The sequence below is a fragment of the Heloderma suspectum genome, chromosome 9, assembly GCF_057233095.1.
Source record: "Heloderma suspectum isolate Gila_16-S chromosome 9, 16-S_ref, whole genome shotgun sequence".
Taxonomy (NCBI): domain Eukaryota; kingdom Metazoa; phylum Chordata; class Lepidosauria; order Squamata; family Helodermatidae; genus Heloderma; species Heloderma suspectum.
This window is the reverse complement of record NC_139466.1, coordinates 47,726,525-47,749,796: the sequence shown is the minus strand read 5'-3', so window position 1 is coordinate 47,749,796 and position 23,272 is coordinate 47,726,525. Positions and strand designations below refer to the sequence as shown.

Here is a 23,272-nt window from a genome sequence, read left to right as displayed (position 1 = left end):
CATGCACGTGTGAATGGGCTGATATTATTCCTCTGCAATGCCTTTCAACAAAGTTAATTCACACATTCAGCTATGAATCTTTGTGTAGCTTTGTGCTATGCAAGCAGGACAAAGTGGTGTGAATCAGGTGGTGGAATGGATTGTACTATTTCAGACTGCAGCGAGTGGGAATTCAAATTTTTGATCCTGCACAATATAACACCCTCCCACAGCACAGCAGGGAGTGGCCTCACCTAGAAGGTTTCTCTCCGACAATGCTAGTTTGTTCTTTTTGTGTGGTTTTTCTTAACTTACGGGGAGGTTTCACATGGAAAAGCCTTCAAAAATAGCACCTCCCACTTGCAGCTTGGTGATAACAGTCCATTCTACTCTCTCATAGATCAGACCCATCCACCGTAATGAAGTGAATTATGTATATGTGTGAACCAGCATCTGTTCTTCACCAGCGTTGCCTTAGCCCTTGACATAGTCCGTCATATGGCTACAAGCTGAAGAATCCAGATATAGTCACTCACCTACAGGTTCCACACATTCCACGTGGTCCACAAAATCTCGCTTTCCCAGGTAGATGGACAACTGGATAGGCAGGTGGAGGGAAAGCAGCTTATATTAAAATGTGCAAATATATTCTGCTTAGACCCCTTAGGGCATGTTCACATCAGAGGTTTCCCTGGCATATATCTTGCACCAAATTCCAGGTGGAACAACTGTTTGCTACCACACAAGGGCTATTTTATGCTGCAGAGGCGTTGGTCTTGTGGAAGCTGAATTTGAATGGTGGTTCCACGCAGCAATTAATAGTGCATTATTCCCCTTCCCCCTCCATTAAAAAAGGGGTGGAGATGGCTGCTGCTGAAAATACCTATACCTGGCCCTGAGAGAAGAGCCAGGCATGGAAGGAGCAACACTTGCCATCTCTTTCCCCCAAAATGTTTTGGGATACAAAGAAAAGATGTAAAATTTCCAGAAATTTTTAATTTTAGTATTTTCTTAAGAAAAGAAAAAAGCTGTCAATGGAGGCTTTTGTTTTGTTACACACACACACACACACACACACACACACCGGATTACCCCCCCCCCCGGGAAAGGGGAATTTCAGGGGGGGATTTGGGGAGTGAATGCGGGGAGGTTTAATCCTCCCCTCCCAGTGCACCGAGGCCCTGATCTGACTCTAAAGAAAAATAATAGTCATGTAGCTACACGCTACATGATTAGCTTAACATGTAGTCTGGCTCTAAATAGAACAAAACCCAACCTGTCAGTAATGCACATTTTCTTCATATCATGATATGGTGACTCTAGTTACATGTTGAGAAACTGAACAAGACTTGGAGTATCCCTAAATGTCTGTCAGTAAAAGATACATTAGATCAATAATTGTAATAAGGAATAGAAGAAATAACTATGCAAGGAATCTTACAGAAAGGATTAACATCCCCCCCCCCCAGCCCAATTCCAGAAATTTTACATCTCTAACCTTCCTATAAATGTCCTCCTGTTAGGTAGCTTTTAGAAATAATTTGGGAATGTAAAAGCCAGATAACAATCTATGCAGACACTGGATAACAGATAGTAAACCAGAGAAAATATGGCTAAAAAGTTTATTCACCACTGTCAAAAAAAAATTTCATAATCCAAAATTGTTCCATCCCCCCTTTTTTGGGGAAAAAAGAAAAACGGTCCTAAAAACAAAATAAAAAAAGTTTCCCCCTGAAATTCAAAATGCAAGCTGCTTCAGCAATCTTTCCCCAAAACTAGGAACATGCTTCAACTTTTATATGACAGAGTGGAGAAGGTGGGGTGGAAGTGGGGTACCCAGTGGGGGCCTACCCCAAATGTGTAGTCCACCCATGAAAGCATGGGAAACCCGCAGGTAAGTGGGCAATTTTAACCCTTTTCCCACTGGCCCCTCAGAGTGGAGAGAATGAACCACTCATCTGAGGTTATACTAGCCCCTTAAGGGGGTCCCCCAATTGGCACCCCACACTGAAGCAGCTTGAGGGACCTTTACAGGGAAGGGGAACAGCTTGCCTGGTACCCCGAAAAGGGGGTGCTGGGGACTCAATACAGGCTATCCTCACCTACGCGCCCTGTACACTTGACAAGTGCAACCTAGAGGGCTGCAGGAGGGGCAAGCTCACTGCTGTGCACGCGCACCTCTGCGGAGAACCAAAGAGAATAAACCTTTCTCAAAATTGTGTGCATTCCCCGGGTGCAGGAAAGTGCGGGAAAATCATGGTCCCGTTTTTGTGCAAAAAAGGGTCCGGGAAAATAAAAGAAGGGGTCCAACTGCAATCAAGATCATGACTGGAGCCAGGAAGGGGACCTTGGTGGCAGGTAAGATGGGTCTGCTGCCAAGTCCCCTGGGATGCCAGGTGGAGGACTGAGGAGAAGGAGAGGGGGACAAGGGGGAAAATGAGCCACACACTGTGGGTTGCCTGACTGGTGTTCTGGTGGGTTCGCTAACCACGCACTGTGGGTTGTTCGCAAAACAACCCACAGCACTTGGCTAGTCCCCCACCATGGGCTAATGTGTCATCTGAATGCTGTGTGTGGGAGGGAGTGGGGCAGAGATGGTGGTTCTTGTGGCTCCCAGCCTTGGTGCTTCTCAACTCAGTGCTGGGCTTAGCCTTAAAATAATAAGTAAAAAAAAAAACAGTGGGGCTAGGCACATCATTGCCACCAGCCACTGCTGCACGCGCATGTAGAATTGCCAGCCATTACATTATTTTTGCTACAGAGGCACTGTACTGGCTGCATAACAGCTTTCCCCAGCCAGAAAATGTATTTCTGGCACATCATCATAATCATCTTATGTAGTGCACTGTATTCCTTTCTTACCTTCCCATTGGGGCAGGTCTTCTTATACACTCTGCCAAAAAAAAATCAAAGAGAAAAAGAAATCTTGGAGAAAACCTAGCGGCTTGTTTTTTTTAAGTAATATATTAAGAGTGAAGTCCTGTACACAAGATCTGCCAGTTGAGGGGCTACAGGGCATGGCAGTAGATGAGATGCATGGCTGCCCTATGAGATATGCCAGCCTCACTGCACTGCACTGCAGGAACAGACCCACCAAATCCTGTAACACGTCAGACCCTCGAACATGCCCATGATGAACATTATGCTGTTCACAGAGCTGGGCAAAGGGAGATTCCTTCCATTCAACTCAGTGGAGAAGAGTACAAATAAATGCACTGCCTCCTACTCTGCCCATGTCGTGACGATGGAATATTGCATTCCATCTTGTCTTCCTGCTCCTCTTCCCAAAACAAAGTTCTTCCTTCTCTTCCTCTCTCCAGCTGTCTTTTTAACTGCTCTCCTCACCACCTTCCTTTTCCCCTGGCAACTGCTGCCATGACTCCCCCCTTGTCAACATTCTATTCGCCTGGCTTATACATACGGGGCCACCAGAGGCCCACCCGACTCCACCCAGCTCCCAGCTGCAACTTGTCGAGGGCTTTCAGATGCCCTCCTCTCGAGAAGCCCTTGCTTGCAGCCCAGGGCTGCGGCTAAGCGGCGCCCACTGGGTATGCCTCTTCAACCACTTCTCCTGGGGCCTGCTCCTGTTCAGACTCTGAGTCCTCTAGAGACACATGGGAAGGGCCTGGCTGTTCATCGTCAGGCTGGCATGATATCTCCTGGATCTCCCCCTCTGGTTCTTGGTCTGCTAAGCTCTCTCTGTCAGGTGAGGAAGAGTCATCCAGGGGAGGCATGACACTCATGGGGGTTGAATATCATGCCCCCCCAAGAAACCCCCCTCCTGGGGTCTTTATCATGGCACTTCACACTTGCGCTGTTTCCAGAGCCTGAATGTTCCTTCTCTATCCCCAGACGCCCTGGAGTGTGTCTTGCCCTGTCTTTTGTGATTAGTGGAGATCCAAAGTTATGAATGCCAAATGTCTCCCCTCTGAACACGGGGAGCGTAAGTGCTTTTAAAGGTTCCTTGAACAGCCCATGTATCACCACCACAAGGGTAGGCATATTGAGACACCTGTGAAGGGCCCACATCCCAGAAAACCCCCTGGACCTACTCGTCCCCTCCGCCATTGCACCTGCTTCTCACACTGGCCCAGACAATGGTGGTGGTGAGAACAAGGAGTGGCAGATGCCACTGGGTACTTGCTCGCTGGTGTTCACAAGCAAGGCAATGTTAGCAGTGAGGAGGAAGAGAAGGAAGAGCAATAGCAGCTGGTGACAATGGTGGTGAGACAGCAAGCTCACCGAGGCAGGGCGTCCACTGAAGGTGTCTTGCCCAAGCGCCCTCATAGACCTGGAGCTGAAACTGAGTACCACAGACTCATAGAACGGTAGGGTCGGAAGGGGCCTACAAGGCCGTCGAGTCCAACCCCCGGCTCAGTGCAGGAATCCAAGTCAGAGCATCCCTGACAGATGGCTCTCCAGCCTCGTCTTGAACACCTCCAGCATGGGAGAGCCCCCCACCTCCCAAACAAGAAAAATCACTTTAAATTTACCCCAAAGCTAGAAAAAAACAAAGCAGGCCTACAGTTGAAACTAGCCAAAAATGATGCAAATGTATTTGCAAAACTGTACATCGGCTGCCAACAATGGGGTGTTGATTTAGACGACTTCTTTACACATGAGAATCAACCATTCCCTCCATCTCTATCGGAATATGGGCAACTAAGAAAAACTAACAAATCAGATCTCCTGCAATGCTTCAGAAACCTGGCAGATCATCCCAACGAAAAGCCGATGGCCTCAGCTGTATTCTTGATGGACCAGCTACAGTTCATATGTTGCCTCACAGAGAAGCGAAAACTTTCGATGAGCATGATGAGAAGTTTGTAGACTCGGTTCTTTGGGAATGGAGTGAAGCTAGCTGAATTGATGTCATCTGGGACAACTATCATCCAGACAGTTTAAAGTCAGAAAACTGAATGTCTTGAGCTTCAGAGTTTTCTGCCTTGTCTGAGGAATTGGGTGTTCCTTTGGCAACAGAGAAGACAAGAGGGCCCTTCATCGGTCATCGTGTTTCTAGGAACTGAGTAGGACTCTGTTAGTACCGTAGGCTCCCTAGTGATAAGCTTTCAGCTTTAAGGGGCAGGATCTCAAGTCTGTGGAGATCTAAGAAAGTCACACTACACACCCTCCAGGAAGTGGTCAGGCATCTCAACTTTGCATGTAGAGTGACAGAGCCTGGCAGGATGTTTCTTAGGCGCCTGTGCTGCGCTATGCAGGGCCTACATCTCCCACACCACCATGTCAGAATGTCCTCTGCCATGAGAGAGGACTTGCTAGCCTGACACTTCCCTTCGGAGGCGGGAGTTGTTATTGGAAGGGGAACTGCAGATACACTCTGACGTGTCTGGTGCTCTTGGCTTCAGGGTCATTTTCTGGGATCGTTGGTGCTCTGAGCAGCGGCCTGAGGATTGGTTAGCTACAGGTACTGGTGAGAACCTTACTTTTTTGGATTTTCTTCCAGCATGCATGGCAGCACATTTGTGGGCTGAACAAATGTCCAACTCTGCAGTGCACTTTTGGTGCGACAACCAGGCCACCACCCAGGTCATCCACTCCCTGTCATCCCACAATCACAGTTATGGTTTCAGTCTGGGCATTCAGTTTGCACTGCATAGGGTTTAATATTTTATCCCATGCTCGACATATCCCCAAGCTGGACAATGCCATTGCTGCTTTGTTGTGTAACCAGGTCCAGCAGTTTTGGGACCTTGCCACGCAGGTGCAGGGACTGCAGGAGGCCATGCCAGCCATGCTTTGGGAGGTAGCTGGGATGAGGCAGAGCAGGCCATGTTGCACTCCATAGCACAAGGGGTTCTTACACCAAGGCAGGAAGGGAGTTGTCTTCAGGACTACCTCACAACTGCAGCAGACGTGGCCCATTCCAGTGGATCACTTGCTGTAGTTTTGTGTTCATACTTGGAGAGGCCTTTCTGCCCGGACCATTGGAGGTAGGTTCTCAGCCCTTGCCTTCTGGTCTAAAATGAAGGGCATGGATGACAACACAGCTGACTTCAGGGTCCGGCGTGCTCCTCAGGTTTGGTCCAGGGTGTCTCCAGCATAACCTGTCTCGAGACTTCCTTTGACCCCTGATATACTACCACGACTGAGGGGACTGTGGCCTTCCCTGTGTAATTCGCAGTACTGTCCCATTCCATGCTGCTGCCTTGACAGCATTTTTTGGAGCATTCAGGATTTCTGAATTAGTAGGAGCAGCCAAGGGCAATCAGTCAGGTGAGCTTTACAATTTAGTAATATTCAATTTTTGCATCAGGTTATCCACACCTGGTTAAAGAAACCTAAGACTGATCAAACCGGTAGAGGGGTTAAGGTGTCTCTTTTCCCTGTCCCAGTGCAGGAATTATGCCCGGTGGCCCTTTGTTTTGTCACAGCAACTCTTAACCCTTGACCAAATATCAGTTCTGCACTATCATGAAGCTGGCCTTGAAGAGTCTTGGACTTGGCATGTTCTGTTCCTGTACATACTCCTTCCGCATTGGGGCTGCTTCCACCTACCCTCGCCTCTGTAGTAGGGATGTACGAAAGTCACTTACCTTTTCGCAGATCTGCTTCGCGGTGGGGGGGGAGGCACTCCGTCCCTCCCCCCGGAATCCTGCCCGGCCGGCTCCGCTCTGCAGGGATTCCGCAGAGCCGCCGGCCGGCTCCACCCGCAGCCGGACATCTGGCCGCTGGGCAGCAGGGACGCAAATGGCAGCGGCTGTAGACGCCGCCGTTTGCGTCCCTGTACTTAACCATGATAGGCTACGTAAATATTTACGTAGCCTATCACGGCAAACTAAAAAAAAAATGAGTACGCAAATGGCGGCAGCTACGGCGGCCGCCATTTGTATTTGCTATTTTTTGCCGTTCTAGCCTACGTAAATATTTACGTAGGCTAGAACGGCAAAAAATAGTGAACGCAAATGGTGGCCGCCATAGCCACCACCACTTGCATACGCTGCGCCCAGCCACCGCCACCCCCGCCGCAACTGCCGCCCCCGCTGCCGCCCCAGCCCCAGCCCCCGCCGCCCCCACCTCCACACCTTCTGCCGCCCCCGCATCTTCCGCTGCCGCCGCCCCTGCCACCCCTGCAACTGCCACCCCCGCTGCACCCGCCGCTGCCGCACCTGCCGCCGCACCTGCTGCCGCCACTGCCCCCACTGCCACTGCTACCGCGCCACTGCACCCGCCGCCGAAGCCGCTGCCTCATCTGCCGCATCCACCCCAGGTAAGTGCCATCCCGGGGGGTTCCGCGGGGCGGGTGGGGGGGCAGGAGGCCGTTCCACCACGGATTCGGGGGGACCGAATGCCAGTGCATTCAGCCTGACTGGAATCCATGGCGGAATTCTCCGCCATCCCTACTCTGTAGGCTTCACCATGGATAAGGCACAGTTACTGGGTAGGTGGCGCTGCAAGGCATATAGGGCCTATGTGAAGCTGCCACCTGGGCACTGGTTTCTCGTTCTGTGTTGTTTCTCACATGTTCAATTTTGTTTTCCTAGATCACTGGACTGGTGGGCAGCCAGTGCATGTGCTTATCTGTGGGCACAGCATGGTCTTCTGGGCCAGACAGAGGCTTCCAGTCAAGTTGTGGATCCCGGCTTGGGCTCAGCCAGTATGCCAGCGTTCAGTTGTTGGGCAGAGGTGGCATGTGTTGGGAGCGCCTCCTGCCCACATTATTCCAGCAAGGTTTGGTTAGGGTTCCCCGGAGGTTGTGGTTCCCCGGAGGTTCCCTCGGGGGGAATGATTGGGTTTGTTGAAGGGCAAGGCCCTTATTCTGCAGGCTCTGACCAACAATCAAGTTATCTGGCATCACTGGCCGGGAGTTGCCATTATCTGGCTGTGTTTATTACCTCAATTGGCGTGGAGAGATGTTATGGATCCTCGGGTCCTGGACAGGGCCCTCAAGAAGGTGAACAGGGAAACAGGTAATGCCTTATGTAGACAGGGTGATGGGATTATAAGACATTCAGATATTTCCCATGCATGGAGGGAGCTGTATAGGCAGGATGGGGTCCATCGATCTGATATGGGCAATGATTTGTTTTTGGCTGACCTGCGAAGGGGTGTGTTGAAATTAATTTAGCGCAGGTGGGGGAGAATGGCTAAGCAGAGGCTTGTTGTCCTCCTGTGGCAGTTATGTGCGGGCACTTTGGGTGGGGTATAGGGCTGGTAAACATTCGGAAGCACTGTTTCAGGTGACTGGTAAGGCCTGAGGCTTCCAGCTCAAGGTTATGTGGCCCAGTTGGAAGATACAAATTACCTTTGAGGCCAACTCTCCTCACCCATTTGGAGTTTTGCAGCCCGGGGGGGAGGGGAGGGTGACAGAGGAAGGCCTCGTATCTCCAAATTGGGCAGTCCTGAGGGGTGGCGATCAAAGACATCGAGTGCCTCGCCTGATACAAGGTGAAACTAGACTGGCATAGAGAAGTAGCCCGCTTAGGTTCCCCTTTGCAGATTGAATCCATTTTCAATAAATGTGGCCTGATATTTTATAACAACTACTTGTGTCTTGTCTCTTTGTTTCCCCGCCCCCCTCTTTCACTGCAATAAGAGTCTCACTGATTTGGGGTCTCCTGTGTCAGAATGCCAGAGTGTGTGCCTGAAGGATAAGGCCCATGACACAAACCAGCTGCATAATAATCTGTAATAGAATTTCCCTGGCATCAGTGTGAGACTGACTGATGTGTAATTTCTCAGATCCACCCTCTTCTCCTTTCTGAAGATTGGGCCAACATTTGTTCACCTCCAGTCTTCCAGCACCTAACTGGTTCTCAAAGAACGCCCTAATATTACAATCAGCAGCTCTGAAATAACATCCATAAGTCTCCTGGAATCCTGGTCCTGGAGACTTGAACACTTAAAGTACCTACGCATGATGTACTGAGGCCACAATAGGGAAGCCCCTGCTCCACTGTCTCACAGATCTTCTTAAAAATCGAAGTTCTGAGCAGGGCATCCCCTGAAGCAGATCTCAGGGGCATCTCCATGAGCAATTTACTGCAAGGTTGCTGCATTCGAAGGTCATTTGGGCCGCATGACATCGTGGCCATCTCACAGCCACCCTGGAGTTTTGCACTGAAAACCCGGTTCTTCCGAGACTACTTTCAGTCCAGTAGTTTCCCTTAATTCAGCTTGATGGTGCTTCTGTTGTGGTGTGCACCACCCTCTGCATTTACTCCAGCATGATTTCCCTGCCCAGGGGCGTGTCTTTCACCTGGCCATGACCTCACTGACCTGGTCAAGGGCTGCTTCCCCGCTGCTTCCACCATTCCAGGGCTGGCCGTCAGAGTTCTGCGCTCCCTCATGGCATTTACTTCATGTTGCCCACCACTACGCTCTGGTGGCCATCCCCGCAAATACTGGTGTGCTCCAGGCAGCCTCTAACTTTTTTTGGTAAGTAACGCATTAAAGCTAAATACATGCCCTATTTCACTATCACGCATTTGCCAGCAAGTCCTATCACCCCTCTCATTATCACACAATTGTGTGATAGGGGCTATAGGACTTGCTGGCAAATGTGCGATAGTGAGATAGGGAAGGGAAAGAAAGAAAAACAAAATTGGCACAATCAGGCATAGGCTGGGGAAGCAGGTGTCTCCTCACACGTAACTCCCCTTGTGATCAATGAGGCTTGTTCCCCAGATATTGATGCTGCGTTTCTTTACTGTGTGCTTTGGTGCTGTAAGGAAGTAATTAATGTGAAGCTTTGAACCTTCGCATCACAAGAGCTTCAGGGGAAGGAGACAGGGGGGCAGAGCCTCTCTTATTGGTTGAGCGGCCCCTGCCAGTCTGATGACATGCACTCCAACCCCCCACCCATAAGTACATTCCTGTGAAGCGACTCAGAAAGGTGCGGTGCACTCGTTTGTGGAGCCCTGCGCAGACCAAAGCCAGTTCCTTGAAAAACCTGGGTAAGCCACCATTTGCGTCTCCTTCCGTTGTTGTAGAGACACCCCATCAATGAATGCTTTGACTAGTTCCATCTCTCCAGCCACTGAGGGCCTGTTCTCATGTTCACAGAGAGGCACAGTAGGTGTTGTCCTACAGCTCTGTTATTCACACATTCTATTTCTATCTCACCTTTGGAACCAGAAGGACCCCAAGACACCCTTTTAAAGCAATTAAACTGGGGCTGCTGCCATCCCCTCTGACACAAAGCATAGTTTGGCATGACCACCCTTGCTAAGCCTCCCAGTTCTCCTTCACCCAGGCCATCTCCCTTCCCAGAAGGCTGCTGTCAGTTGGACTGTCCATTGATTGGTTGTGCACTCCTGACTCTTCACTGCAAGGTCTTTCATTTTCACAGGGCAAGTCAGATGTAGCAATTGTGCTTTGCAGAAAACCTTTGGTCTAAGAGAAGGGTTCAGGCACTTACAAATTCACTTGCATGCCAAAAAGAAGCTTAAATGTGCTTTAAGTGTAAGAAACAGGCATGTTTTACAGTTTTGCATATTATGCTCACTTATTCCTTATGATTCCCCACATTTTTCCTGTGTCTTTCAGCCTCAATCCTCTTTTTCTGCATGTGTTTTTGCCCAGCCTGTTTTTCTAGGTATCCCAACATTCTGATGTTACTTGTATTATTTTTAATTACCATTTTGAATAAAAATGGTGAGTTGAAGAATCATCGTGACTGAAATTCCCAAACTGCTAGAAGAATTTGATTTACGGGAAAAAGGGGCTTTTCATAGAATCACAAAATAGTAGGGTTGGAAGGGGCCTATAAGGCCATCGAGTCCAACCCCCAAGCCTAACACTAGCAGAAGAAATGGTATTTTTGCCCTCACTGTGAAATATTAGTTGAGATGTTAGCTCAGCAACAAACCTATTGTTTGTATTGATTTTTTTTTTTTTTTTGCTTCATTAGGTGAAAGGAAATGTGCCTAATGATTTTCCATATTTAGAAAAAGAATGCTGAAGACAAGCCAAATGTAGTCATATTGTCTATGAAATCCAGGAACTTCATTAGCTCAAAGAGCAAGACTATCAGAGCCCATCTCCCTCCCACAGGGCTTGAGATGTCCTTGACAGAGCTAAAATGAGTGAGCTCAATGAGTTTAAACATTTTCACATGTAACCAGAAAAAGAAGAGGAAGACCTACTTTGCTCCATCAGCCATCTTCAATTAGCACAGCAGCAGATATTCTGCAGGAGAAAGCAAAAGGAAGACACACACTGGGTTAGCTTGTATGGCCAAGGAAAGAAGGATGGGCACAGATACCACTCAAGGCCCGAAAACTAAGTTGCAACACACTGGACACACTTCCTCCTTCCCTTTACACCCATTCCTATACTCTGATCCTCTTTCTCTCTTGGTGGTGCCAGCAAGGAAGAGCTCCCGAGATGGTGCCAGGCATGCATGTAGCAAACAAGCTCCCCGGAATGGTGGTTTCAGGTTTCCCCTACCCAAATTGACTGCCCTGGAGCCCCTGCTCCTGCTCCAGGCAATGCAAATACAATGTGTGTGTCCAGAAAGTCCTTGGAGGCACTTTCCTTCATACTGCAGGAAGTTTCAAATGGAAAAGTTTGTAACTGATTGTCAGAGCCCAGGAACATGCTATAAATAGGGTTCATATACCTGTAGCGTTTCTGACAATCCAAGCTTTCCATTAAAAGCAGAGGGGCATTCCAACCTCGAAGGGCATTTCTGATGCCATCCGAGGTAGAGGAAGCAGCAACAGGCACCCTCCACCCTACCTGAATATGAGCTGAAAGCTCCCCTCCTCTGGCTGCCAAGCGTCACTGCTGAAGACTTCAGAGGAAGAGGAAACAGCTGCCCTTGTACTGTATTCAGATCCAACTCCACGGCCTGCTGAACTTTGCAACTAAGAATCTGGGGCCTGAATCTTCTTTCAGAATAACAGAAAACTGAAAAGGGGCTTTGGCCTATCTATTTCTGGGGAAGGCAAGGTGCTGCAGTAGTCCTGAAAACAAATCACATAAAAAGCGTAACAATTACAAACAAATTAAAAAACAGAATTTTCCATGTATAAAAACTACACACTCGCATATCAAAAGGTTAACCTGAAAGCTAATGGAATCACTCAAGAGCTCTTCTCTTCCCGGAACCTTTAAGCTGTCCACAAAATCTGAGAAAACCTGGATCCATCTATTAAATGCTAGGCTGCAAATCACATGTGGAGGATGGGGCCTTATGAAACTGACATCAGCCTGACATCAGTCCCTGGGAAAATTCTGCAGCAGATGATAAAGCAATCCATCTGTAAGCACCTTGAGAACAATGCAGGGATGACTCGAAGCCAACATGGATTTGTCAAGAACAAGTCCTGCCAAATGAATCTGATCTCATTTTTTGATCAAGTCACCTCCCTTGTGGACCATGGGAATGCTGTAGACATCATATACCTCAACTTCAGCAAAGCTTTCGACAAAGTGCCCCATGATCTCCTGATGAGCAAACTAGCTCAAAGTGGGCTAGATGAAACAACAATCCGGTGGATCCACAGTTGGCTACAGAATCGGACTCAAAGAGTGCTTATCAATGGGACCTTCTCAAACTGGGGAGAGGGAAGGAGCAGGGTACCGCAGGGCTCTTCCACATTTTTATTAATGACTTGGAGGAGGAGGTGCAGGGAATGCTGATCAACTTTGCAGATGACACAAAATTGGGCGGGATAGCTAATACTTTGGAAGACAGTGTGTTACCTCATATCACCCAGGGCTTCAAGGCCATGGCAGCACTCTCGCTAATCGGGCAGAACAAGTTCAGCTGAGTGTCTGTGGGAACTTTCTGCCCCTCCAGAAAGCCTGAGAAAACAGTTTCAATTAGCTCGTGATTGGCTAATAAGGTTCACCTTAGCTTTGCTAATGGTTTTGGGCAGTGTTTTTTTTCTGGAGAAAAAGGTACCAGAACTCTTGGATTACACTTCCTTGGGAGTAGATGGTGATTAAATTGTAATGAAGAGCATTAAAATAGTGGACAAGCACTATATATTAGGGCTGTGCATGGACTCCCTGCTTTGCTTCAGATGCTGATTCGGACCTTCTGGATCGGCCTTGCTTCAGTTCGGACCACTTCAAACCTGAACCAGTTCGCTTTGGATTTGGATCCAAAGCGAAATTCGGATATCTGAATTATTTGGATTTTACATTTTCCCATTGACTTCCACTGGAAAACAGAAACAGCCATAACGTTTTCAATTTTCATGATCAATACGTGGAATCTGGGGACCTGGCAGCCCCCATGGAGATGATTCCACCTGCCAAACTTCAGATAGTTTGGCCCAGTAGTTTTTGTGCTAGATGCAGGTAAAATGAAAGGGAATAGTTGAATTGAGAAGGGCTGGGTAGGAAAGAAGCAGAATGACAAAGCTGCTGTACAACACACACATACATACACACACACAAACACACACACACACCCCACAGATCTAGCCAACTAACCAACTCTAACCAGCTCTCACACAATGAAACAAGCGCAGGCTGATCTCCAATATACAGTATCCCCCCACCCACCCCAGCCCTACTCCTCCACTACTGTCACTGATTGTAGACTGCTGGATTAAGTTCAGCCCTAATTTAGCAACTAAAGCCCACCTTCCCCCCCTTCCTCACCCCTTCCCTGACCTTTCACAAGTTGATACATTCAGAGACATAAGAACATGAGGAGTGCCCTGCTGGATCAGACCAAGGGTCCATTCAGTCCAGCATTCTGTTCACACAGTGGCCAACCAGCTGTCGACCGGGAACCCACAAGCAGGACAGGAATGCAACAGCAGCCTCCCACCCATGTTCCCCTGCAACTGGTGTACACAGGCCCACTGCCTCTGGTACTGGAGGCAGCACACAGCCATCAGGACCAGTATTGATAGCCTTCTCCTCCAGGAATTTGACTAACCCCCCATCCAAACTGGTGCCCATCACTATACCCTGTGGTACCGAATTCCATTGTTTATCTATGCACTGTGTGAAGAAGTGCTTCCTTTTATCTCTCCTGAATCTCCCACCAATCAGCTTCATGGGATGACCCCGAGTTCTAGTTTTTTGAGAGAGGGAGAAAAATGACTCCCTATTCACATTCTCTACACCATGCATAATTTTGTAGATCTCTACCATGTCTCCCCTGACCCTCCTTTTCCCCAGGCTAAACCAACCCAGCTGTTGTAACCTTCTGTCATAGGGGAGATGTTCAGCCTTAGCAACCATGTGTCCCTGCCTACACTGCTGGGAGTTTGGGCAACCCCACTCTCTCCCTTCACAGTTGCTATACCTGCTGCAGAGTGAGGGAAAGAATCCCTGGAGTACAAAAGACAGCAGCAAGAGGGGAGGGAAAGGTGGAGAGGAAGAAGGGAGGAAAGGTAGAAGTACGAAGGAAGTGTAAAGAGAGGAGGAAAAAATAGAAGGAAAATAAAGACGAAAATGGGTATCAGAAAGCAATTGAAAGGGGCAGGGGCAAAAGGAAAGAAGGGAAAAGGAAAGAAACAAGGAACTCTCCAGAGCCGTGTGTCCAGAAGGAGAAGCGAATGGAGGAGTACCGGATTTTTAAAAAAGGAATCAATTTTGCTGCGAGCAGGGCTCCGCCAGCAGATTCTCTACAGCAGTAAAAATTGCTTCACAGAACATACTTTCTGGGAGGGGTTGGCGTGAACATCATCGGACTGGCGGGGGCTGCTCAACCAATTAGAGAGGCTTCCCCCTCCCCCCCCCTTTCTCCTTTCCTCTGAAAGTCCAGATGCACCTGCATTTCAGGAGCAAGCCTAACTGAGCACAATGGGAGTTACTTCTGAGTAGACACACACATGCTTGTTCTGGGAAAGGGAGGGGGAGAACAGAAAGAGGGAAACTAGCCCCCATTTTAACCCACAGGATCTCTATAACGAATTTGGCAGACAAGCCTCTAAGCTTCCTAAAGCGTTGCTGCGCTTGATCACTGCACCGGAGCAGAGGGAAGTACTTACTTCCTATGGGTGCATTTGGCAGACAAGACTGTCTGAGCACGATGGGAGTCACTTCTGAGTAGACACTACTTGGTTTGTGCTGGGAAACACAGGGGTGGGAAGCAGGAGACACCCCTTGACTGGAGTCACAGTGAAAGACACACCCCTGGGCAGGGCGACCATACCCAGGCTCGATGCAGAGGTTGGGGTGCACAGCAGCTATGCTGCCAAGAACCCGACTCAAGGAAAAGCGTCAGACTCTAGGCAGTCTCGGGCAATCTGGTTTTTCCCAGCCTTCTTCATATGGAGCTTTTATCCTGCTATTGGGACGGCTCCGTCATGGAAGTTTGCAGGCTCCTTACACGACGCCGTGACTCTCCAAGGCGCCTCCTGCACTAAATGCCCTTTGTTCCATTTTTAAATAGATCGCAGATAACGAGCTGTCAAATTACCCTGCTGTGTTCTGCTTGAGTTCCCTCTGTGAAAAGAGGAAAGGTGGCAAGAAGAGGAGCAAGATGGAAGGCTCAGAAACGAGGGGAAGGGGGGGAAGGAAGCGCGTGTGAAGGGAGTCCGTTGTGATCCTGCATTTAAAATGGAAGCAGAAAGTCCCATTTTAAATGCAGGATTTGAGGGTGGTGTAGAGATGCCTCCTGATAAGCTCCGGGCTGCTGCGGGGCGGCCACAACGTCATCTGTCCCCAACGACCTCAGCTCGCAGCCGGCTCAGAGTAAAACAGGCCCCAGGTGAAAAAGTGGATAGAGCCAAACAAGGGAATGGAAAGTGCTGCGCACAGAACAAAGGCTCCCTCGTGCTGCTGCCAAGAATAAGGCCCCAAACGCTCACTGTGGAGAGACCCCCAGTCCTCTCGCTCCTGCCTGCCTCTGTTAGCCCCAGCATAGTGAAACCCAGTACTACAAGGAGAGGCACCCCTGGAAGAATCACACACTGATATTCTATTCACAATTTTTATGACTGCTACCTGCTACTATGGAACACGTTCCTTGGCCAATCCATTGCCCCAACCAACCCCAGAGGCGCTCTTCTGCCAGTTCAGATCCAAGATTTATTATGCTGCCCCCCTCCCCTCCCCTCCTTTTCCCTAGCATCTGGCTTAGCAGTTTGGCTTTTCCTGTTGATGTATTGTTTTAATGGAGCTATTTTCCCTTTTCCTCACTGTCTGTTTTGGACTCTTTTGGAAGCAGGGGAATATCTATGCTGCCTATGTAATTTGGTAAGGTGTAATGATGGTATGATAAATAATGTTTTAGATGAGCTTCGTACAGAGGTGTAGTGCCGGGGGTCGGATCCAACCCCTCTGGATGACAGTAGGATCCTAGGTTTGTTTACTCAGAAGTAAGTCCCAATGGGTTCAGTGGAGTTTATGTTGGAGGGACCATGAGTCGCTGAACCTGAACGTGAAGGGTTGATATGAGTAAGGTGGGAGGGGATCTCAGCGAGATTTCTGCCGTTCCCTTGCCTCCTCCCTCCACTTCTCCCTTCTTCCTCCTCAAGTGATGATCTCAGCCAGCTCACCTCCAGACGTGAGCTTGTTATATCTCCAGTAAAGCCTGTTCCTAACCTACCACTAGAGAGAGTGTTTTGTCCATGTCCGTGGCTACGGGGGGGGGGGCCCGATTCGGACTTCAGTTGACTCCCTAGTGAGTGTAGTTATGCTTGTAGCCTTGTAGGACAACCCTATGTGTCTATTCAGAAGTAAATACCATTATGTTCAATGGGATTTACTCCCAAATAAGTGTGTATAGGATTGCAGCCTTAAAGGAGTTGTGGGTCACCGCAGACTAAGTTCCATTTATTTTAATGGGCATTGCTTCACACCTCGTTGCAATGGCTTTTCATAGTAATAATTAATAATAAATATACTATGATCATATTACTATTATTGTTACTACTACTACTACATGTTTCTTGAATTAGAAAGGACTAACCTTTTTAGTCCACACCGTTAATCATGATTCTATGATTAACCAAATAATATTTTCTAGCAAGTTGCTGGACATGACTGTGTGTGCTTTGTGTGTGTGTGTTTTCTTTTCAAATGGCCCTCCTTATAATTCTGAATTAGGGTGACCAGATACTCCAGACAGTGACTGAAAGCTCATTTGCACCGCATAAGCTCACGAGGTGGTATGATTTTTGAGGGGGCGTGGCTGTGAGGGGCGTTAAGGGACACTGCACTTCTGACTTTGCCACTGCACTACTGGCTTTATATTACATCCCATTCTGTTCTTTTCCCAGCCCAGTCCACAGCCATTATAGGATGGAATGGTGCCACTTAGTTTTTGTTTGACTGGATTTTTAACCATTCTGATCTTTGTTTCTTTCTGCCTTGTATCACATATTAGCCTCCTCAGTAGGACAAAGCAAGGAGTAGGATCTGGTGGATCAGGGATGAATTTGTAGAATCTTCAGATTACTGGCTTTTCAGCCTCCAGAACTCTTTGGTCACATGACAGAATATAATTTCATAGTTGGAAAAATAAGATGTATGACTAAAGGGTGTCCTGCTGGCGGGGGCAAATGGGGTGGAGATGCACCTAATCTGTTTCTCGCTCCTGTTCTCCCCAAGTCCCCAAGCCTTACCGGGTGCCTTCCTTCTTTCCCTCCGTGTGATGCAGTGCAAAGCTGTCTGTCTGTCCTTTGTATACCTCCTGTTCTGGCTAGAGGGAACCCTGGGCTTCCAACAGAGTCTGAAACAGATGATGGGGAAAAGGGATGAGGGGAAAGGGGAAAAAATACTGCACCAGAGGATCAAACCTTAATATGTGGCCTTGGGTCAATTACTATCTCTCAGCCTTCCCTTCCTGACCTGTCTGCTGTGAGGACATAAGGGTGGGGATCATTTATGCCTGAATTCTTGGGAGAAAAGGTAGAATAAAATCTGATTGATAGATGCAAATGGCAGAACTTGACAAGGGTATTATTTGCCAGCTCAACTGAATGGTGGTGATGTTTTCAATAGATATGGAGAGGGAAGCTTGAAAGAGAAGATCAGTAGTTTGCTCTTGGTCATGCCAAGTTTGAGAAAACAAGGAGAGAGCCAAATGGATGTATCAGGAAGGAAGGAGAAGATGCAATCTAGACCACTGAGGGAGACAAAGGCTGGAGTTGGCAAGTACAGCCAGTTGTCATCAGCATATAGTTAGGCAAAAAGCCATGGGATTTGAAGAGATCATCCAAGGAGAAAGTATAGAGAGGGTAAAGGGCTGGGGGTGGGGAGGGATAACAGAAACCCGAGACAGCCAAACAGACTGGGGGGGGGGCTTCTCCCAATGGGGATGCTGATGGCAATTTTTATAGAGATATATGTTGTGTGTGTTTTGAAATTAAACCCTGAGAGCTGCAATGGAAAGCCTTCTCAAAGGACACTCCTCACAAGTTAATACTATTAGGGCAAAGGTAAGAATGTACAGAAAGCCCATTTTGGATTTGTATTTAAAATGTGTGTGATACTTTAACATAACTTTCTAAATACTAGGGCTATGCTACGCCACAGTCCCCCTATGCCAACTTGTTTGTTAAATAAAAACAACCCTCACCCAAATAAAAATCATCCCAGCTCACCCACGATCATGATCCCTCTTCTGTCTGAATGAGTTTTAGTTGCCCAACATCAGTCCATGGTATTACACTGTAAGTATCCCTCTGTTTTAATCCGCTGATTTTCAGCAGGCGTAACAGGGATGAGCTCAGGCTTACACTTAGGTAGTGTCCTGACCTTAGCAGATCTGAAGGCAAGCGGGATGTGAGCCAGCTGGTGTGCCAGGATGATCTCTTTACGCAAATACAGCCCATGAATGCAGCCATGTTAGTGAAACAGCTGTGAACATCTCAGCCCCAGTGTGAACGGCCATTGACTGTTTTGGAAATGGTTACCTCGCAGAGACCTAGCATGCCTTCATCCTCGTCTCTCACCAGAAACTCTAAAACCAGCAAGCAATGCTCTTTCGAGTACACTCTCGCCCAAATTAAGTCAACTATCAGAGGTAGCTGCCTCCCAACATCAGATTTCTCTTCTTCTGGAGACTCCAGCATAAGCCACAGCCGCTGCATCTTCTGTTGCAATACATCTGTATTCAGCATGGCTTTTAGGGGGTCAGAGAGCGGACTTTGTATATCATTATCTGCCCAGAGCCCTTGGAGACAGAGCGTCTGGAAGCCCAACTAAACAAGCTGACACCTGGATCAGGAAGGGAAGGACAGAGGCGCTTGCTGGCGCTGCTCATCAAGCGGGGGGGGGGGCATCACCCCCACCCCCACCGCCTTGCTAACCAAACAGGCCATGGCAGTGACATGGCAGAAAGTGAAGTTGGAAGAACTCCTAGGAATGGGGAAGCTTGAAGGAATTTGAAAAGTGAAGCGGGGCCATCTTACATACTTTCCCAACAAAGCTTTATATTCTCTAATTCACAGTTCACATAAGTGTCGACTGTTAGCTCTGATGGTCAAATTTCTGCAGCTTTTAAATATTTAATGTGTTTTACGTTTTTATTTTTTAAGAACTATTCTAACATTATCAGCTGCCCTGAAAGTCTTTCACTAAAGAGTGTGAGAAAGAAATATCTGTAACAAAACAAACAAATCAACATACCACTCTGAACCCAGGGGCCCTATTGCACACTATATATGATGATAAACCTGATTTTTAAAAAATGCTTGAACTGGACAGTTTTCAAGAAGGAAAAAACAGCTGGCGGGCCCCAATCCAGGATGTGTTCTCTGGCTAGATTGGAGCCCTATGCTAGTTACCTACTACAGTTCATCCCTCCCTATCTGCTATTGGTTATTGTTTACCAGCAACAGCTAACAGGCAGGGAGGGGTGATTTTTTGGAAGAAAACTGGTGTGGGGCTCAATCTGGACGTGGTGCACATTCCAGATTGGGGTCCCAAAGCTACTTTTCCCCCTCTTCGGAAAAAAAGTGACCAACTTAAGCACTTTTAAAAGTGCACTTATCACCCTGTATAGTTTGGTCCTTAGCCATAATAGCACAGTCAGGCCTCCGTGTGAGGGCTGCGTGGTGATTTACTTGTTTTAATACAAGTATTTGTATCCCACACCTTTTCTGCAAGACTCTCAGAGCAACTGACAATGCTAAAATAGTTCTAAAAATAAGCACAAAACACAACAAATATTTAAAAGCAGCAGAAGTATAAACAAGTTTGAAAAACCTCACATCCCTATGATTTAAAAGACTTAAAAATGGCACTGAAAGGGGGTCTTCACTTGGCACCAAAATGACCACAGAGCTGATGCCTGCCAGGCCGCTCTCCCACGAGGCCACCACAGAAAGGCCCTTGACCCTGCCCCCCCTCACTTCAGCAGCTGGAAGGACACAAAAGAGAGCATCTGATGACAACCATAGTACTCAGACAGGTCCACCTGAGAGATGGCAACCCCCCATATGTCCACCTCCTGCCATTTAGGGCTCTACCCGTGAGCACCAGCTCTCTCAATTTTGCTTAGAAATTGACTGGCAGCCAGTGATCTATTTGGCCCATTTACAGATCTTGTCATTGTTTTTGGTGTGAACTAAAATTTCTAAGGAAGCTTCAAGGGCAGCCCCATGTATAACACATTTCAAAATGTTACCAGAGCATGGATAACTTTGTCCAGGCCATCAGTGTCCAGGAGGGGTTGCAGCTGGTGCACCAACTGTAGCTGGAGAAAGGTCTCCATGGGCCACTTGGGCCTCCAAAGGTAAGACTAGGTCTAACAGCATCCCTAGACTGCAAACCTGATCCTGAACACCACCTCTCATGTCAGACAAATCTCACACCAACAGGACATCCGTCTTGTCTGGATACCCCACGTGCTGGGGACAATACAGAATACAGGGCAAGGCTGCCTCTGTCAGGCCCCATTAAGGGTGGACGAAAGTCACTCACCTGTCCTCGAAGCTTGTTCGTGGTGGGGGGGAGGCGCTTCACTGCTCCCCCCGCGAAGTTCAGGCCAGGGGGGGGAGGCTTCCCGCCTCGCCCGGCTGAAATTCAGGCCGGGGGGGGAGGCTTCCCGCCTCGCCTAGCCGAAATTCAGGCCGGGGAGGAGGCTTCCCGCCTCGCCCGGCCGCGAACTCCAAAGTGTTTTTTTTAAAAAAAAAAACGCCCCCATGATAGGCTACGTGACGATTAACGTAGCCTATCACGGCTAGATCTGCAAAGTCAGCCGTGATAGGCTACGTTAATCGTCACGTAGCCTATCACGGGGGCGTGTTTTTTTTTTTTTATTGCAATGGCGGCGGCAGCCGGTCAAAAGACCAGCTGCCGCTCCCGCCCCGCACGAACACCCGCCGAACCGCCGGCCGGACCCGCCGCTGGGAGGGACATTCGGCAAAGGTAAGTCCCGTCCCGGGGGGGGGGCGGGCGGAGAATTTCTCCCCGAAACTTGTTCGGGGGGCCGAACACGTTGGTGCTCGGCCCCCCCGAACTTTCGGGGAGAAATTCTCCGCCATCCCTAGGCCCCATGTGTGGTGTGCAAGAGTAACTGGAGATGCGACTGAAGTCTTAGTCAGTGGTTGACTAGTCTAACTCTTCCAAGTGCTTGAGATCCCCAGCAACCTCTCCTGAGTCCATGCTCAGACCACCTTTCTGTCTCTAGTCCCATATTATTAAAGTTCCCTGCATAAGCATGCAGTGCTCTCTGTCTTCTTCACAGGGCTGTGCAGAATCAGCTCTCCTATTACAGTAATAAAAAAAAAAGTCTGAGATTAAAAAATGCCCTACCTGCAAACAGAACAAACAGACTCCTCTCTTCTCTTGGCTCACACACCTGTCGCACCAGTGCTTGGAAGGCCTCTGAATCTTGTTCCTGGGCTTCTTATACCTCCCTCATCATCCCTCCCCCAAGATTGGAGCTGTAAAGGGAGACTGCAGATAGAGTATTTTGAGGCTAGAATCCTATTAGACTATTAGTTGAGGGTACTCCTGTTGAGTAAGAGAGTGGGCTATAAATATTTCTTCTACAGGAGCCCTGAGAAAGGCGATTACAGAGACTGACAAAGCAGGCTCAAGAGGAGAGTAATTAGGAAGGCAGTTTTGCTCTGGTTCTCAAACCTTCTGTGTCGCTTCCACGATTGCTGTGGGTCACTGCCTACAACTGGAATGAAGTTGCAGGAGGAACTTTGGGGAAAACAGCCAGGCATCTAGTGACATAAATGCAAGCTGGTCATACATGGTCGTTTCTAGTCTTTGAGACGAGGTAAACTAGAGCTATGAACTTGAGCACACTCCAGGAGGGAGCGGAGGACAGGAAGGCCTGGCGTGCTATGGTCCATGGGGTCACGAAGAGTCAGACACGACTGAACGACTGAACAACAGCAAAAACAAGAGCTAGTCTGGTCCACCCATTTTCAACTGATCCACAACTGACTTATCTCCAGTCCCATGATAGGCTGCACCACTGTCTCCACAACCATTTTAAAGAGAAAGGGAGTCAGCATTTAATAACAATGCTAACCATGGGTTGATCCAGGGTTTGCCTCCAGTGGAATAAAGTCACCTTCATGAGAGGGAGAGCTCTGCTTGTGGAAGGTCCCTCTGCCTGATTTTGGGCAATCCCTCCTCCCTCATGCACCAGCTCACCCCTTTTGTCATGGTCTTCTGACTCTGTGTAGCATTTTCCAGGGGCTGAAGGGGATGCCATGGGCAGATGGGGAAGTTCACTTCTACCAACACAATTGATTGAGCTTAAATCTGGATCCAACCCATGCATTTGGCCAGGTTTTCTCATTTAAAGTGTATGCAAAGGTGGATATAAGTAGCTGAGGAAAGAAGGGAAGCGAAAAGCAAGGGAGAAAGGGGAAGATACATCCAACTGAATGCAGAGTTCCAGAGAATAGCAAGGAGAGACAAGAAGGCCTTCTTGAATGAACAATGCAAAGAAATCAAGGAAAATAACAGAATGGGAAAGACTAGAGATCTTTTCAAGAAAATCGGAGATATCAAGGGAACGTTTTGTGCAAAGTCGGGCATGATAAAGGACAAAGAAGGCAGGGACCTAACAGAAGCAGATGAGATTAAGAAGAGGTGGAAAGAATACACAGAAGAACTATATAGGAGAGATCTGAATGTCCCCGATAGCCATGATAGTGCGGTCACTGAACTTGAGCCGGACATCCTCGAGAGTGAAGTGGGCCTTAGGAAGCATTGCTAACAACAAAGCTAATGGAGATGACAGTATTCCAGCTGAGCTATTTAAAATCCTAAAAGATGATGCTGTTAAAGTGCTGCACTCAATATGCCAACAAATTTGGAACACTCAGCAGTGGCCACGAGACTGGAAAAGGTCAGTTTACATTCCAATTCCAAACAAGGGCAATGCCAAAGAGTGTTCAAACTACCGTACAATTGCGCTCATTTCACATGCCAGCAAGGTTAT

At 48.3% G+C, this 23,272-nt stretch overlaps 1 protein-coding gene across 1 annotated transcript in view; it reads right to left on the bottom strand.

The window, feature by feature from the left end:
• Window positions 1-23,272, bottom strand: part of ARR3 (arrestin 3) — a 121,164-nt gene that overhangs the window by 62,715 nt on the left and 35,177 nt on the right. Inside the window, exons 2-4 of the mRNA XM_084814287.1 lie at window positions 11,085-11,127; window positions 2,842-2,872; window positions 516-576 (exon numbers count right to left, since the gene is read on the bottom strand). Of these exons, the coding sequence (XP_084670413.1) occupies window positions 516-576; window positions 2,842-2,872; window positions 11,085-11,101 (109 nt within the window). The 5' untranslated portion in view covers window positions 11,102-11,127. The remainder of the gene's footprint in view (window positions 1-515; window positions 577-2,841; window positions 2,873-11,084; window positions 11,128-23,272) is intronic.